Source organism: Notolepis coatsorum, assembly GCF_963971535.1.
Source record: "Notolepis coatsorum genome assembly, chromosome: 1".
In the NCBI taxonomy this organism is placed as follows: Eukaryota; Metazoa; Chordata; class Actinopteri; order Aulopiformes; family Paralepididae; genus Notolepis; species Notolepis coatsorum.
Genome location: NC_140165.1, coordinates 247,603,295 through 247,619,614, shown reverse-complemented (window position 1 = coordinate 247,619,614; position 16,320 = coordinate 247,603,295). Strand labels below are relative to the sequence as shown.

The window sequence follows — 16,320 nt, the reverse complement described above, 5'->3', positions numbered from 1 at the left end:
CCACCCCCGACTCCCGGGGCTTTAGTTCCGTCAATCATTTGGCGATCTCGAAAATCTTACCATGATATGATAATTGGGTATCTAATACGGTCTCTATTGATCTATTTATGATAAAGAAAAGCAGGGGGTCCTATAGGGGGACCTTAAGTCTTAACAGTAAAACCAGAACAAATCAGCCAAATATACATAAAGAGCTTCAATAAAAATACCCCCACTGAAAGATTAGCTGTTCATTTGAAAACGTTATTAACTCTTGTGGACATTTGTTTCTGATCTATTAGCAAGGTTACTATAGTTACCAACTATAACCTAAAATCTCTAACTATCCCATAAACGGACCAGACCAAACAAGAACGAAGACGGCTATCCCTCATATACCAATGCCCTGTCCTGTGAGTCTTGTTTGTCTTGTGGTGGTGGTGGTTGTCTTATTCTAGAAAAATTAGTAGATTGGCTATGCAAAAACGGAACATCATACTGTAAAGAAAATAAAAGGTTGTTGTAAAATGTGAAGAGGTGATTTTGGAAAAGAAAAGGAAAATGTTTAAAATGTTTATGCAAATATTCGTAACCACTGATTTTTTTTTGTAAATTGTCTATGAAAAAGCGGAATTCATACTGTAAAGAAAAAATTTATATGCAAAAATGTGAAAAAAGGGACTTTGGAAAAGAAAAGGAAAATGTCCATGCAAAAATGTAAAAAAAGAAAAAAGTGACTTTGGAAAAGATGTGAAAAATTAAATAAAGAGTTAAAAAATATATATATATATAATTTGCGCAAAGGGCTGGATGTTGTTTGTTCAGCCCACTCACACCACTGAGAGATTACCTGTAATTTAGCATAGCCAGTATGGCAAACGCAAACAACCTACCTACCTAGAAGACCTGTTTTCTTCACATTTTAATATTAATTTTACAATCTAATGTATTTAAAAAATTTACAAAAAAAATTATTTACAAGTCAATTATTAATTCGAATATAGAATATTTGTTGACAGCCCTACTTAACAGTAACTGCACACTACGTCACCCCCGAGTGGAACATGGAAAGCCACGTTCTGCAAACTTTCCCCCACTGTACCGAAAGGAACCGTGAACTGTGACTTCAAAACCGAGGTACGTACCGAACGTGGTTTTTGTGTACCGTTACACCCCTAGTAGGCACATTAACTGTAGGTCAAACTCCCCAAACAAACAAGTACACCATTGATTTAATTGCCATATAAATCACATACAAAGATCTAACTATTACTCCTCTCTGAACATGAATATAAAACAAAAAGGTGATCTATTAACTGTGTAAACCTTATGCAATATTCATCATTGATATTTGAATACTTGAAATCTGTATGAACTGAGTAGTTAGTATCAAATTAAATAAGATGGAACAGCTCCATGCATTCATTGAATAAACAACTATTTGCTCATTACCAGTATGGTATTGTTTAAATTGTACAGCTTTTTGCACATCTTTGTCAGGGAATTCCAACAATTCTGGACCTGAATGTACCAGTTAATTGTAATCATCTCTCTCTCTCCTTATGTCTAGTCAAGCCAGGTTGTGGAGGAGAGAGACAGGGAGGAACAGGCTATAGACTACTTTGCCCATTCTGAGCCTGCTATGATGCAGATGTTTTTACATCACCACCCAAAACAAGATTCAGCCAAGAGCGAGTGAGTACACTGGTCCACTTGTCCATGGCACTTACTACCCAGCTTTGTAGTGGTTTGGGGGAATAGTACAGTCGAGATGGTGTACTGGTGGGTGGTGTCTGACCGATTATGGTGGGCCGGTCTGGGCCAAAAATGCCAGGGCAGATTTTTGGTCCCAGTCCAGCCCTGATCAGGCCTATAAATTACCTTATTATGGCCAAATCATACATCTATACAGCCATTTTTCACCAGATTGTGACGCGTTCTTTTTGTAGACATTCACAGAAAGGTAAAGAAACAATATACGTTGTATTTTATGGCAATACTGTTTAGGTTTGTTTGACCAGTGAGATATAATCACGAAAATCATGTCAATGTTTTTTTTTCATGTCAGCCGGCTGCAGCTTTGACAGTGGCTGGTGTGAGCTGGGTAGTTGTAACGTTCTGGGTTCTCGGGTCTGGTTGACCTGAGATCCCGGCTACCATCCTGTCACCTGTCACTTTCCTCTCCCTTGATTGTATTATTGGTTGTCACCTGGGATTGGCTGTCACTCTGTGGAACGTGTGGAATGTCTGGTATGTTGCCCTTAAATAACTCCTGTCTTCTCTGTTCCTCGTCGGCTCTTCACACAATCTCCAGAACCAGTATGCGGCGGTACCAAGAGACAAGTGCTGCAGTAACTAGCTTTCTTTCCTTTTGTTCTCTGTTGATCAGTACTCTTATTTACCTATCTGCTTTACGGTTGTTCCTAATAAAGAGGATACCCGAATTGTGAAGAACGAACCTACTCTCCGTCTCCTTATTGCCAACCACTATTGGAACTCTACACTCTTACCTGGTGCCATCGTAACAGAAGAGCCGACCAAGATGAGTTCCACGGAGGCGATCTGGGCGGAACTCCAGACACAGAAGGACGGTCTGCGAGTGGTAGTGGAGCGTCAGAAGGAGGTGGGCAGCGAGCTGGGGCGCCTGGGCAGTATATCCGGTACTTCCCAGAGGACGGCGGATTCGGCCCTGGCATCGGCCAACATCGCTCGCCAGGCGGCTGCCGGAGGATGCGGCTGTCGGAGGATGCGGCTTCCAACAGAAAAGGAGGGCGATTGTTCCCAGAGGAGGTTCGGGAGCCGAGGCTGACGCCGCCTGGGCGCTACGGGGGAGCCCCGGAGGGGTGTCGAGAGTTTGTCACCCAGTGTTCGCTTATATTCCAGCTCCAGCCACGGTCATTCCCTTCCGCCATGTCCCGGGTGGCCTATATCATCACCCTTCTCACCGGCCGGGCCCTCTCCTGGGCTACGGCAGAATGGGAAAGCGGGTCGATGATCTGCCACGATGCGGACGCCTTTACCGGGGAGTTAAGACGTGTGTTCGACACTTCCCGTGTAATTTCCATTTATGAAGCCGGTGGGCGGCTTATCGCTTGCCGGCAAGGCCTCCGCACCGTGGCAGATTATGCCATTGATTTCCGCATTCTGGCCCAGGAGGCGGCCTGGCCCGAAATTTGCGCACGTTTTATGAGGTTACTGTGGGTTGTGGGGAGACTTTCAAAAGAACCAGGGCATTGGTGGATTCGGGGGCAGCGGGGAATTTGATTCATGTGGGGTTGGCTGAACAGTGGGGTTTAGCCTTAGAGACATTGCAGGTACCTATTCCGGTCCAGGCGTTGGATGGACAGCCACTGGGTGATGGGATCATTACCCAGAGGACGGCGCGATTACACATCCAAGTGGCCGGTGGGGGGTGGGAATGGGTACAGTTTTATGTCATCAGATCTCCCCAGTGTGTTGTTGTTTTGGGTCATCCGTGGTTAGCCGAACGTAATCCTGTCATTAATTGGGCAACGGGTGAACTTTCGGTGGGGAGCGGCGTCGAGTGGTGGTGAGCGTTGCAGATTCTGTCATACCTCCTAATCCTGATTTAATGGGTGTGTCCGAGATCTATTGGGACCTTGTGGACGTTTTTAGTAAAGCGCGTGCTAAAGCACTACCGCCTCATAGGTCATACGACTGCCCCATTGATCTTCTACCCAGTGCCTCTCCACCCCGTGGGCGTATGTTCGCCCTCTCTCGCCCTGAGACTGTGTCTATGAATGATTACATTCAGGAGGCATTGCTCGCGGGGCATATCCGCCCGTCCACATCCCCTGCCGGCGCTGGCTTTTTTTTCATTGCTAAAAAGGATGGGGGTCAGCGACCATGCATTGATTATAGGGGATTGAACAACGTTTCCGTTAAGAACCGTTATCCCCTACCTCTCATGGACACCGCCTTTGAGTGCTTACAGGGGGCACAGGTCTTCTCTAAACTTGACTTACGTAATGCATACAATCTGGTCAGGATTAGAGAAGGAGACGAGTGGAAGACTGCATTTAATACTCCTAATGGGCATTATGAGTATTTAGTCATGCCCTTTGGTTTGGCTAATGCTCCAGCAGTCTTCCAAGCCCTGGTTAACGATGTGCTGCGGGACTTAATTGGGTTGTCAGTTTTTGTTTACCTAGATGACATCCTGATTATTTTCTCGCGATATGGTGCAACACCAACTGCATGTTCGTGAAGTGCTTTGCCGTCTCCTTGAGCATCAGCTATTTGTTAAGGCAGAGAAGTGTGTGTTTCACGCTGACACCGTTTCCTTCCTGGGCTTTGTGTTGACGAAGGGTGATCTTCGCATGGATCCAGCCAAGGTGAGTGCAGTCTTGGATTGGCCACGGCCTTCGTCGCTCAAGGAGCTGCAACGGTTTTTGGGCTTTGCAAATTCTTACAGGCGTTTTATTCGCAATTTTAGCGCCTTAGCCAATCCGTTAACAGCTCTCACTAAGTCCTCTCTCCCTGGCTTTGAATGGTCGCCTAGGGCAGAGTCGGCCTTCTGCGACCTCAAACGTCGATTTACCTCCGCCCCTGTACTGATCCGCCACGATGCAGAGGCTCAGTATATTGTGGAGGTGGATGCCTCTGACATCGCGGCGGGGGGGGGGGGGGGGGGGGGTGATCTCTCAGAGATGTTTAAAGGACGGTAAAGGGCATCCTTGCGCTTTTTTTCTCTCGCCGGCTGTCTTCGGCCGAGCGTAACTACGACGTGGGTAATCGGGAGTTATTGGCAATCAAATTGGCACTACAGGAGTGGAGACATTGGTTGGAGGGGGCGGCACATCCCTTCATTGTTTGGACTGATCATAAGAACTTGGCTTACATCCAAGGGGCTAAACGCCTTAACTCTCGCCAGGCCAGGTGGGCGTTATTCTTCACTCGATTTCGATTTACCATCTCTTATCGACCCGGTTCCAAAAACGTTAAGCTTGACACGTTGTCGCGCCAATTTGATCCTCCGGGTCGAGAGAAGAGCCCCCATCCCATTATTCCACAGGCCTTGATTGTGGCACCCGTGTCTTGGGGCATAGATAAGGTGGTAAGATCGGCTCTGGCACGGGAGCCTGATCCTGGTGGGGGTCCTCCGGGACGGCAGTATGTGCCCAAGGCTGCACGCTCACGCCTGCTGCAGTGGGCACATACTTATTCACTCACCGGCAGTGGAGGGGGATACGCGTTCCTTTGTGGTGGCCTGCCCGGTGTGTGCGCGCAGTAAGACCTCTCGCCGTGCACCAGCAGGTCTCCTCCGGCCTCTTCCTATTCCCAAACGTCCCTGGTCGCACATATCCCTGGATTTTATTTCAGGCCTACCCTTGTCAGATGGGTTCACTGCCATTTTGGTGGTGGTGGACCGTTTCTCCAAGGCGGCTCACTTCATTCCCCTTCCCAAACTTCCCTCGGCCCGAGAGACGGCTGAGCTGGTGGTACAGCACGTCTTTCGGGTCCACGGGCTCCCAGTGGATATCGTGTCGGACCGGGGTCCTCAGTTCGCCTCCAGGTTCTGGAAGGCGTTTGCCACCAGCCTCGGCGGCTCCGTCAGCCTGTCGTCTGGGTTTCACCCGCAGTCGAACGGGCAGACGGAGCGCGTCAACCAGGATCTGGAGGGGATCTTGAGGTGTTACGTTGCCGGGTGTCCAGCAACGTGGAGTAGGAGGTTGGCCTGGGCTGAGTATGCGCATAATACCCTCCTCTCCTCCTCTACCGGTATGTCTCCATTTCAGTGTCAATATGGTTTTCAACCTCCTGTTTCCCGAGCAGGAGCAGGAGGCGGAGGTGCCTTCGGTCCAGGCACATGTGGCTCGCTGTCGCCGGACGTGGAATCGGGTTCGAACGGCGCTGCAGAAGGCTTCGGTTAAGGCCCAGCATCAGGCTTACACGGTGCGGAGGATCCTGGGTTGTAGACGGAGGGGTAGGGGGTTTCAGTTTTTGGTGGATTGGGAGGGATACAGGGTAGAAGAGCGTTCTTGGGTGCCTCAAAGGGATATTTTGGATCCCAGCCTGATCGTTGATTTCCGGCGGCTGCATCCCGAGGCCCCTAGGTGAACGTCGGGTGCCGTTCGTCGGGGGGAGGTACTGTAACGTTCTGGGTTCTCGGGTCTGGTTGACCTGAGATCCCGGCTACCATCCTGTCACTTTCCTCTCCCTTGATTGTATTATTGGTTGTCACCTGGGATTGGCTGTCACTCTGTGGAACGTGTGGAATGTCTGGTATGTTGACCTTAAATAACTTGTCTTCTCTGTTCCTCGTCGGCTCTTCACACAATCTCCAGAACGAGTATGCGGCGGTACCAAGAGACAAGTGCTGCAGTAACTAGCTTTCTTTCCTTTTGTTCTCGGTTGATCAGTACTCTTATTTACCTATCTGCTCTACGGTTGTTCCTAATAAAGAGGATACCCGAATTGTGAAGAACGAACCTACTCTCCGTCTCCTTATTGCCAACCACTATTGGAACTCTACACTCTTACCTGGTGCCATCGTAACAGGTAGTGTAGTTTTATGAAATTTCGAAGCCCTGGGTCTCCTCTTTCTTAGGATTACAGCGATTTCATGACAGCATAAATTCCTCGCGTCTAAATCATCCGGTTTCCGATGCAATCCGTGGAGATTATTTTTATTTTACATCTTTTATATATAGATTTTCTTTTCATTTGAGTCAAATCTCAGGGTACAAACAGTGTCCCTGCACGTCGTAGAAGAGGACGGTCTGACTGGAAGGCTGTGGCAGGGTGAGGACCGGGGTGAGGACCAGAACTGGTTGCGGCTGCTCCACTCTTCATTGTCTCTCCCCTAGGCCGTGCAGGCATCAATAAAAATAAATAACCCCTCTCAATAAAACCCAATAAACAATAAAACCCCTAATAAATCTCAGTAAAAGAAAAAAACTCACAATTTGAGGTCCCTAGTATAAACAGGTTTCAGAAATCCAGAGCCAGGCCCACAGGCTGTGAGCCTCAAAGCTATAGTGACATCTTGTGGACCAGCTAATAATTCATATTCAGAACTCTGCTGCAACAGACCTATGTATAAGATGTTTGGGAGGAGGAGGGCAGGTCCAGCCTCCCCTCTTGGTAAATGGACTGCATTCATGGACAGCATTTTATCCAAAGCGCTTTACAACTTGTGCCTCACATTCACACACCAATGGAGGAGACAACCATGCAAGGTGCCAACCTGCTCATCGAGAGCTGTTAGGGGTTAAGTATCTTGCTGTAAGGCCCTCGGTTGCAAAATTACAGCATCACTTTTAGCTATTTAAAAAAAAAATCTAATTTTTCTTTTTTACATTTACATAGTCAATGTGGTTCCTGTTGTTCAGCCTCACAATGCTATTGGATAGTAAATGTGTTTATAGGTCCCACCCTCTGAAGTTGCTAATGTTTTTTTATATATATTATATATATTTGGGCTTTACAGGGTTAAGGACACTTGGACAGGAACTGGAATCGAACCGGAAAAACTTTCCGATTACCAGACGAGCGCTCTACCTCCTGAGCCACTGTCTCTTACTAGTTGAAACTATTTAACGTGGGCTAATTCCCCATTTTAACTCTATTATTTGGGGGGAAACATCAACCTACAGCAGCCTAGTATTAATCGTTCAAAGTGAACCTCTAGTTGTTCCTCAGGTAACCCTTTGAAGAGGTTTTTTGAAGAATCTACAGAGGTTCCCCCACAGTTTCAGTTTGAAGAACCCCTATGCTATAGATTCCTTGAGGATCTTTTCATTCTTACAGTCCACATTGCCCTCCACTGATGAGGCTGCATCTAACAAGCTTTATGTTATTGTACATTCACTGCTGCAAGAACCCAATTGCAAGGGTGTAAAAAGTACCCAGAAATTATATTTAAGTGAAAGTATGGTTACCGTCTCAAAATCGTACTCAAGTAAAAGTCAGATTATCTGGCTAAAAACACACTTGAGTAAAAGTCAAAACGTTTCTACTTTTAAATGTACTTAAGTACTAAAAAGTAAAAACTTTTCATGGAAATAGGGCCATGGGTGCTCGTCTTGTCCGTCCACGCCGACCGTTTCGTCCTCTTCATCACTCGTACTATCGTTTGTGGCCATCTTCTGTAGCTCGTCACTCTGACTGTCTATTCTTCTGATAGCAGGTGTTTTAATCAAAGATCCTCGCTTTCTAGTCTTGCACAAGGACCAATCAGCATGGGTATGGGCGGGTTAATTTTCCATTGATGGGGATTTGATTGGCTGTTTTTAAAGAAAGTGCGGCCGCAGGATTAATAACGTTAATGTTAGTTCAGCCAGAGAAACAAATAACTAATTAAAATGGTTGGACCTGCAAGATTTGTACTTTGTAGGTCTGCATTTTAAATGTAAGGAGTAAATAGTATGTTTTTTTTCTCTGAAATGTAATTGAGTAAAAGTATACAGTATACAAACCTAATAATACTAGAGTAAAGTACAAATCCCCAAAAACAGTACTTAAGTATTGTAACAAAGTACAATTACTCAAGTACTTTACACCCCTGATCAAATGTAAGGAATAACAAGACACCTTTGAGCTTTAATTGTACTTATTTGATACAGTTTGTATTGTTTATCCGGTTGTAAATTAAAACAAATTTAATTTTTTTAAGACTATGAGTCAGGACCTAAATTGGCCATGGGCTTAATTATGGTGCGGTCCGACAGTACAAAATAGGAGCAACATTTTTTTTCTTCACAAAACTGAGATGAGGCGTTACATTTCCTGTTTAAAGATGCCGTTAGTGGTATTTTGTTAAAATAAGTGTTAAATAGCTCTACATTCTGAAAGACATCACTGATATAGTGTTTGGTCAGTAACCTGGTTCTCTCAGTCCCTCTATTCTGCAGTAAACACTAAACACATTTCCTGGTATCCCGTTCCCACTTTATCCTAGATATTTGTACTTATTTCTTATTACTTAAGAAATGTCCAAGCCAAATTAGCTGGCAGATTATTTAACTTGTTTCAAACACACTCTCCAGATTGGATAAAGTGGGAACGGGATACCATACCAGAACATCTATTTTGTGTTTACTGCAGAGCGGAGGGACGGGGAGACCCATGTTACTGACTTGGGTAACTAACACTCAATATCAGTGATGGCTGTCAGAATGTAGAGCTATTATTTTAACATGTAACACTTATCTTACCCAAAACCAAGTCCCACTTTAAGCCATAGGCTAATAAAGGTTTAAGTTATCGGTCATCATGTAGCCGGGACTCACACATCTAACCCAACAGAAGACAAACACACCATCTTTCCACAGTTTATTTCCTTTGAAAAATAATTCATACAAATGCATACAGTCACAAACATATCTTTGTCAGGTTGTCAGTTTTTACCAAAAATAATGATATTTTACTGTAGAATATAGAATATGTATACTGTATATTGCTACGCCTACTACTTTACCATAAAGGGGACCAATGTAGGCAACGGTGTAGTGCGTTACCACCAGGGATGGGACTGAGCCACTCTTTGACATTTACAATTTCAGTCCGTTATTCCAGATCGTGGCTATAATTGTAGCCGACCGCTAACGACAACAACAACAAGTGATTTTTTTTAAGGAGAACTGAACGAAGCACCGCTCTATCGGCCAGCTGTCTGTGAAGAAAGAAAAAACAGGCCGACTGAAATTCAAAATGGCTGGAGGAGTGTCTGTTAAAAGAATTTGGGGGTGCTACTAGCCCAGCAGCGGTATTATTTGGCGTACAGTCACCACCTCCATTTGGATAGTTTTGCACTAAAAAGCCTGGGGCCAAGAAAAATACTAGCTGCAGTCTGGCTAAACTTCCATCCCTGATTGCTACGCCTACAACCTTATCATAAAGGGAACAACGCAGGCCCCAGTGGACTGTTCTGTTTCATGCTAGCTGCCGCTCAGCGTCATATTGCATAAATCTCGCTTCAGTGGATTTACACTGAATACATTTCTAAATGTACCTTTACATGCCAGCATTCATCTGGCCACACCCCCATCCGCTTACCTACATAAGCGGGGGTGGGACCACACACTCATCTCCTTCTCAAATTTCATCCACAATATAGTGCCTGTATACCACCACTTGGCGAGGAAGAAAGTATTAGCTGGAGAAAGGAAAACAGAAGAACAAGGAGATACGTTGACATTATATCTTTATTTTCTCTCTCACTATTTTTTCGAGAAAATACGGCGATATTGTCTTCGTCACTGGAGTGTCTGGAAGATGATGATCATTCTAAAACCTCCACCGGTTTTTCGTATTAGGGGCTCGCGTCGCTAATATACTCCCCAAACTGCAGTCCTCCTTTGCTGCGCCTGGATGGGTTCGACCCTCCTGCTATGCAGCTGGACTGTGGAAGTCTGTTGTGAGGGACTTTTGGTTTTTCAAGCCTGGGTGAGTAATGTTTGCTTGCGAGCACCACTTGTCTGTTAGTGCTATGGGGGCTAGCTGACAATGTTTACGAAAACCGGCCCCAGATTAGGGTCCTCTGTTCAGCGTCTTAGGCGACGGCGGAGGATCTTGGTTTGAAGCCCATTATAGTCAACTAGTGGGCCACGACCAGGAACTGGTGATCCCAGGATTCTCTTGACGAGTGGATGCTTCTCTGTCACCGTGTAGGCCCCATCTTTCATATACAAATGAGAGTATACCCTAACGAGGAAATGTGGGCATGGATGTTCGTTATCGGAAGATCCATGTTCAAGTCGGTTGCAACCCAGATGGGACTTGTGCTGGCTCCGCCGGATGTCTGGTAAAATCACTGTTGTAAACTGTGTTGACATCTCTTTTTCTCTTCTCTCTTAAAGGTGAGGAGGCGGCCTGTCGGAAGTGTGGCTTGTTATATCGTTGTGTACAAGTTCAGGTGATAGCTGCTTAGCTTGCGTGCTAGTTGTGGCCTACCTGTTAGCCGCGCAGCTGTTAGCTGCGGCGTTAGCTCGCTGTGTTTACCAGGCTGGTATACGTTAGCTTGTGGCTATCAGCCGATCAGCTGTTAGCTTAATGCTACACTGTTGAACGTTCTGAGACTATAACATGCTTTAAACACTCTGACTACGACGTCATCTTTGACAGAGGATGTTAGTCGAACCTACCGGGAGCCCGGCCGGCGAGGACTGTGTCAACAAGGAGAACCGTAGCGGCGGGGTGGAGCAGCGACGCTGCCCGTGTCGTCAACACAGGAATGCTGTGTTTACTATCGGTGCCCTGTTAGCCAGACTGCAGTTCGCTTGATCTGCGCTCACGGTAGGAAAGGTCCTGACCAGACCTTAAAACGCGTTCTTCCTTCCCTTCTAATGTTTTGTAATAACGATGTTTTCCAAAACGGGTGTTGCTGCAATACATTTAGGATACGACGCGAGTTGTGTGTGAATTGTCTTGTCACTGGTATTAGCATCTCCATGCAAATCCGTTTTTTTGTTACATATGTAAAAATGATCTGGTTTGTTGTGTTGAGAAACATCATGTGTGTTCATGTACCGTGTACTCACAACTAAGGGGGTAATTAACCTATAAAGCTATGCTTAGTGACATATGAGTGAAGAATGAATTCTTTTCTCAGCCTGTAATGACAATGAACAGTGTGTTCACATATTAACAGGTTTACCTGTTCAACTTGCCGTATCAAGGGTAAGGTAGGAGGGGTGTTCCCCCCGGTTCCCTGGGGACTTCCCCACCCTCCTCTCAGACATGTTGTTTACAATATATTGTGTCACTGTGTTGTGGGATACGATGTAACCCTTAGCTTAGTTGCTGGGGTTGTGCTAAAACCGCTTGAGAAACTATATTTTCCTAAAGAAAAGATTGTTTGGTCACTTTTCGTGTGTGCTTAGCAAGGCCTGTGGCCGATACTAATCGAGAATTGTGTATTCTCTCATTATGAAAAACGACGTTCCTCTGTAGAGTGTATTTGCCATTTTTTGTGGTGATAAAGGGTTGTGTGTGTCTTGTGATCTACAACTGGGTTAGGTTGGCCACAGAAGCACATGTGTAAGTCTGGTACCGGGGCTCTTAAGGGGGCCCTCTCTATTCTGTGTTTTTTCCTTAGTAAAAATCAGATAGCAGGTTAGCACATGAGCTGTGTGAAGCTGTTAGACACTTCATGTAGCTGACTATGACTGTGTCATGCTCTTTTTTGTTATTACATCGTATCATGGGTGTGGGGTCGTAAAGGGGTGAACTGGTAATCCTTCCTCCCCTTTTGATGGGCAGGGGTTACAACCTCCTGTCCTTCAAGGTTCCTGTCACGTTGCTGTTCGGCACGTTACAGGGTAAGAGGGGGGGGGGGGGGGGGAGTTTCCTGGTCCCACGCGCTGGAAAATTGGGCGTGTGCACCGCAGAAATCCCCCCGCCATAGAGTACGTCACTGTGCGCGTCTCTGTTGGTAAGACTTCCGTGAGCTGTTCAGGTCCATATGATGGATCTGTTTCAGGGAGTGGTCAGGGCTCCTCCTCACGAAGCTCCTACTCGGGCCTTCTGTGAGTTAGGACTCTCCTTCCCTGTGAGGGAGCCTCCTCAGAGTTTAGAGCCTCCTCCTCAGATTGTCAAGGTGAGTAGAACTTCAAAAAGGAGTCCTGCTCTATTGTGTGTGTATTCGATTCAATTCGATTATTGAGTGTGTATTGGTTCAGTGCCTCCTCCTCGGAGAGCCCTAACCCAACATTTTACATGGCTCAAAGTTGCAATATATTCTTTTCAATCTATACAGCTCGCGTGGGAAGGATTTCCGTCTCCTCCCTATGGGAGGGTGGTGGGATGTAAAAATGTAAACAATTTTTACCCCCAGCGGCGTCACGAGGGATTGATGTCAGTCTGTGTTCTTTCTTTTTTGAATAAAAAGAGGAAGGTACATGAAGCACGGCGGCTCTGTGTCGTTCTCCCAGGCGACTTGGAGGAACAATGTTTGGTGTCTTGCTAGACCAGGGGTAGGCAACCTTAGGCACGCGTGCCTGCATAGGCACGCGGGGGCATTTGCATAGACACAGGGGGCAGCAGTAAAAAAAAAAAAAAAAAAAAAATTTTGCTTTGAAATATTATAGTGAAATATTTTGCACTGTTGTCGCATTTATCTTGTTGAAATCCTCCCACAGGTTCTTTTTACTACCACATATTTAATTGAGACCCTTTATTTGTTTATTTCAATTTAGCTGGAAATACATTGCTACATCATTCAGTAACATTTGCAGAGCCTTATAACATAAACATTATTACGGTCACCATTGTGACCAGTGGGATTAATCAACTAATTTTATTATTTATTTTTCTATTTCATTGAACATTGCACATGTTAAAAGCCATATTCTTTACTCAAAATGTGAGTATTACCAAGTCAACTTGTGTTCTTAAAACAATGACAATAAACAGTTTTATTAGGTTGAAATAATGTGGTTGTGTACTTATTTTTCTGGATTATTATGGATTGAAAACTGAAAACCTTAATGCACAGTAACTGAACTCAATATTTTTAAGTTCTGGTAACTTATTATTATATATTTTTTACAGTGTAGTCTTGCGATCAATCAAAACTTATTTACACGATATACCTCACATTCACCCTCCATTCACATCCTGGTGTTCTCCTGGTGTTCTCCATTAGGCCTGTAGGTGGAGCTATGACAGCCCACGTACAGTACACACACCGATGGTGTGTGATGTGTCCAAAAATGAATGGGCAAATGTGAGTGAAATGGTCGCACTGTATGCAGCTGTTTGTCTGCATCGCATTCCCCCCCCCCCCCCCCCCCCAACTCAGATTTAGGGTTGATACAACCATCATAATAATATTGTTAATAATAACGATAATGATGTAATAATGTAAAAATTATCATTAAAAATACCTGATTATGAGAAAAAATATTTACGATGCATGGAATATTGTTGAGGCACACTAGTTACAACTATATTTCAAACAGGCACTCCATGTCAAAAAGGTTGCTGACCCCTGTGCTAGACTATCCATTGATGTGTTTGGGTCTCGACGCATACATAGTGCTGGCTCAGGTGTGTTTCTGTGACAGAATCACACAGGGGCTAAGTGCGCCTTGGTTGCTTGTTAAAACAGCATTTTTATAGGGCAACTGGGATGGAGTTTTGTCTCTTCCGAGCGCCAGTTTACTAGGTTGTCTCGATGAATTCTCGTTCATATCTGGGGGATGTTAACGGAATAGATCTGAACATAGGTAGAAGGGTCTCACGCCCTTGGGGTGGGCCACTGAGCACGGTCTAAATGGGGACCGTCTGGGTGGCGCCCTCTTTTCATGTTTTAGATCGACACGCATACCTACCCCCTCTCCTGGAGTGGGCATGTCGGCGTGGTTAGGACACGGGACTGGTCTGGTCACGCTGGTCCAGGTCAGTCCGCCGGGGATGCAGATCTGCTGTTCTGGTACCCTGAGGGACTTGTGCTTTTTTCGGGGGGGAAAATGCCGGGTCGGTCCGGGTGTCACAGGGTTAGGCGCTATGGAGACCCTTTGTTGGGTACATATTGTACTCTGCACTATCGTAATGGCTTACGGCCATGCCAACCTGTACACGTCCGATCTTGTTCGATCTCGGACGCTACGCAGGTTCGGTCCTGGTTAGTACTTGGTTGGGAGACCGCCTGGGAATACCAAGTGCGGTGTGCTTAGGGCTGGTTCTCTTTTCTTCGCTCCTCTCTCACGCATGGCGAAGAGGGGGCTGTTGGGGTGGTCTTGGACCTCCTCTGGTAACCCTGTGCTTCCCGTGCCGCCGGGCCCGGTCTGAAGTAAAGTTTCGTTGATACCGTAGGCCTGGGATAACCCTTTTTTGAAAACTGAAACACTTGTACTGCGGTATAGCCAGTGTATGCCCGCAGGTGTGTTTTGGAGTTTTTTCTTGAGGGGTTATAGGAACAACCACTGCATCTGGTAACGACAGGGTGGTTGGTTCCCTGGTGTGTTGGAGCAGAGTCAACTCCCGGGTTACCCGGTTGAGTGTGCCCCTGCACGTTCATGACATCTGCCAATCATGTCAGCCTTCTCTGCCTCGACCCCTCTGGGTGTTTTTTTTTTAATGGAGGCTTTGTCATGCAACAACGCCAGCATACGCCCCTTCCACCGGGGGGGCTGTTTTCAGCTGACTCCTTTGGCGCCTGTCTCGTCCGCAATGCTCCAGGCTCAGGTTACAGCCTGTTGCCTGGTTTCCCCGGTGCGCTGCCTGCTTCCGTTGGTTAACCTTTTTTGTGTGCTTACGGCCATGCTGACTGCCTGTTCTGCAGGGTCAGTGTGCCAGGCGGTGTGCTATTGGGGGGAAAGGGCCCGCTCTTGGAGGGGCCTTATCCGAATACGCTGGCGATGTGGGGGGCGGTGTCACTAAGTGACCACCTGGTGGGGTCTTGATGCCTGGCGTCATTGACCTCTCCGGGCCCCCGTTTTCCAGGGGATCCAGTCCCTTCAGTGGGTCTGGGTCTTCCTTCGCGCTCCGCTGCTACGGCCTTGCCACGGGGTTGGGTTTGCTCTTGACCCCGTGATTTCTGGGGGCAGTAACGAGGTTGTTCCTTCCGTTCGTTCCCGGGTGGCATGCGGGTTGTGCGTGTGTGTAGTCGTGGGGTCAAGCCACGGTCTGCTCACCCTGTGCGTTGAGTTGCTTGAGTGCCTCTTCGCACGGTCGAATCCGTCGCCCTCCCGTGAACCTCCAATAGGGGGGGTATCCTCCATTAGGGAGGGTCGGGGGGGCTCGGTCCTCCCCGGTCTGATGGTTGTGGGGGGCCTCAGCGGGGTTCATTTGTCGAGCTTCTAGCTCCCACTCAGCTCCTGCTATGCAATATGACGCTGAGCGGCAGCTAGCATGAAACAGAACGTTAGGTTATGTATATAACCAAGTTCTGTGAATGCTAGTGACGCTCAGCGTCTAGACGCCGCTGCGGCCCTTGATTTTTCATTGTGGTGAAATTTGTTGGGAAGGAGATGAGTGTGTGGTCCCACCCCCGCTTATGTAGGTAAGCGGATGGGGGTGTGGCCAGATGAATGCTGGCATGTAAAGGTACATTTTGAAATTTATTCAGTGTAAATCCACTGTAGCGAGATTTATGCAATATGACGCTGAGCGTCACTAGCATTCACAGAACTTGGTTATATACATAACCTAACCCAGACGCCAGAGAGGTTCCAACAAGCACCGTCACCGAGCTAGCCCGCTAACGCCACAACATGGAAGAATTTCATAAAAAGAAAAAAAAACACTTGTTTTTATTTTATTTTGTTTGCTCTTCTGAATGTTTTTGTATCATTAAAAAAAGGAGGATTTTCTTGTGGAATATATACCAATAACAAAAGTCCTCTGGCTTCGCTCTGCGTCATTTGATCGAGT

General features: G+C 46.4%; 1 protein-coding gene across 1 annotated transcript in view; it reads right to left on the bottom strand.

The window, feature by feature from the left end:
- Positions 1–5,888: 5,888 nt before the first annotated feature.
- The window catches only part of LOC311224633 (C-terminal-binding protein 1-like), a gene marked incomplete at both ends in the record, with an annotated part of 59,693 nt that continues 49,261 nt past the window's right edge, over positions 5,889–16,320 (bottom strand). The window contains one exon of the mRNA XM_084309699.1: positions 5,889–5,907. Within this exon, the coding sequence (XP_084165825.1) occupies positions 5,889–5,907 (19 nt within the window). The remainder of the gene's footprint in view (positions 5,908–16,320) is intronic.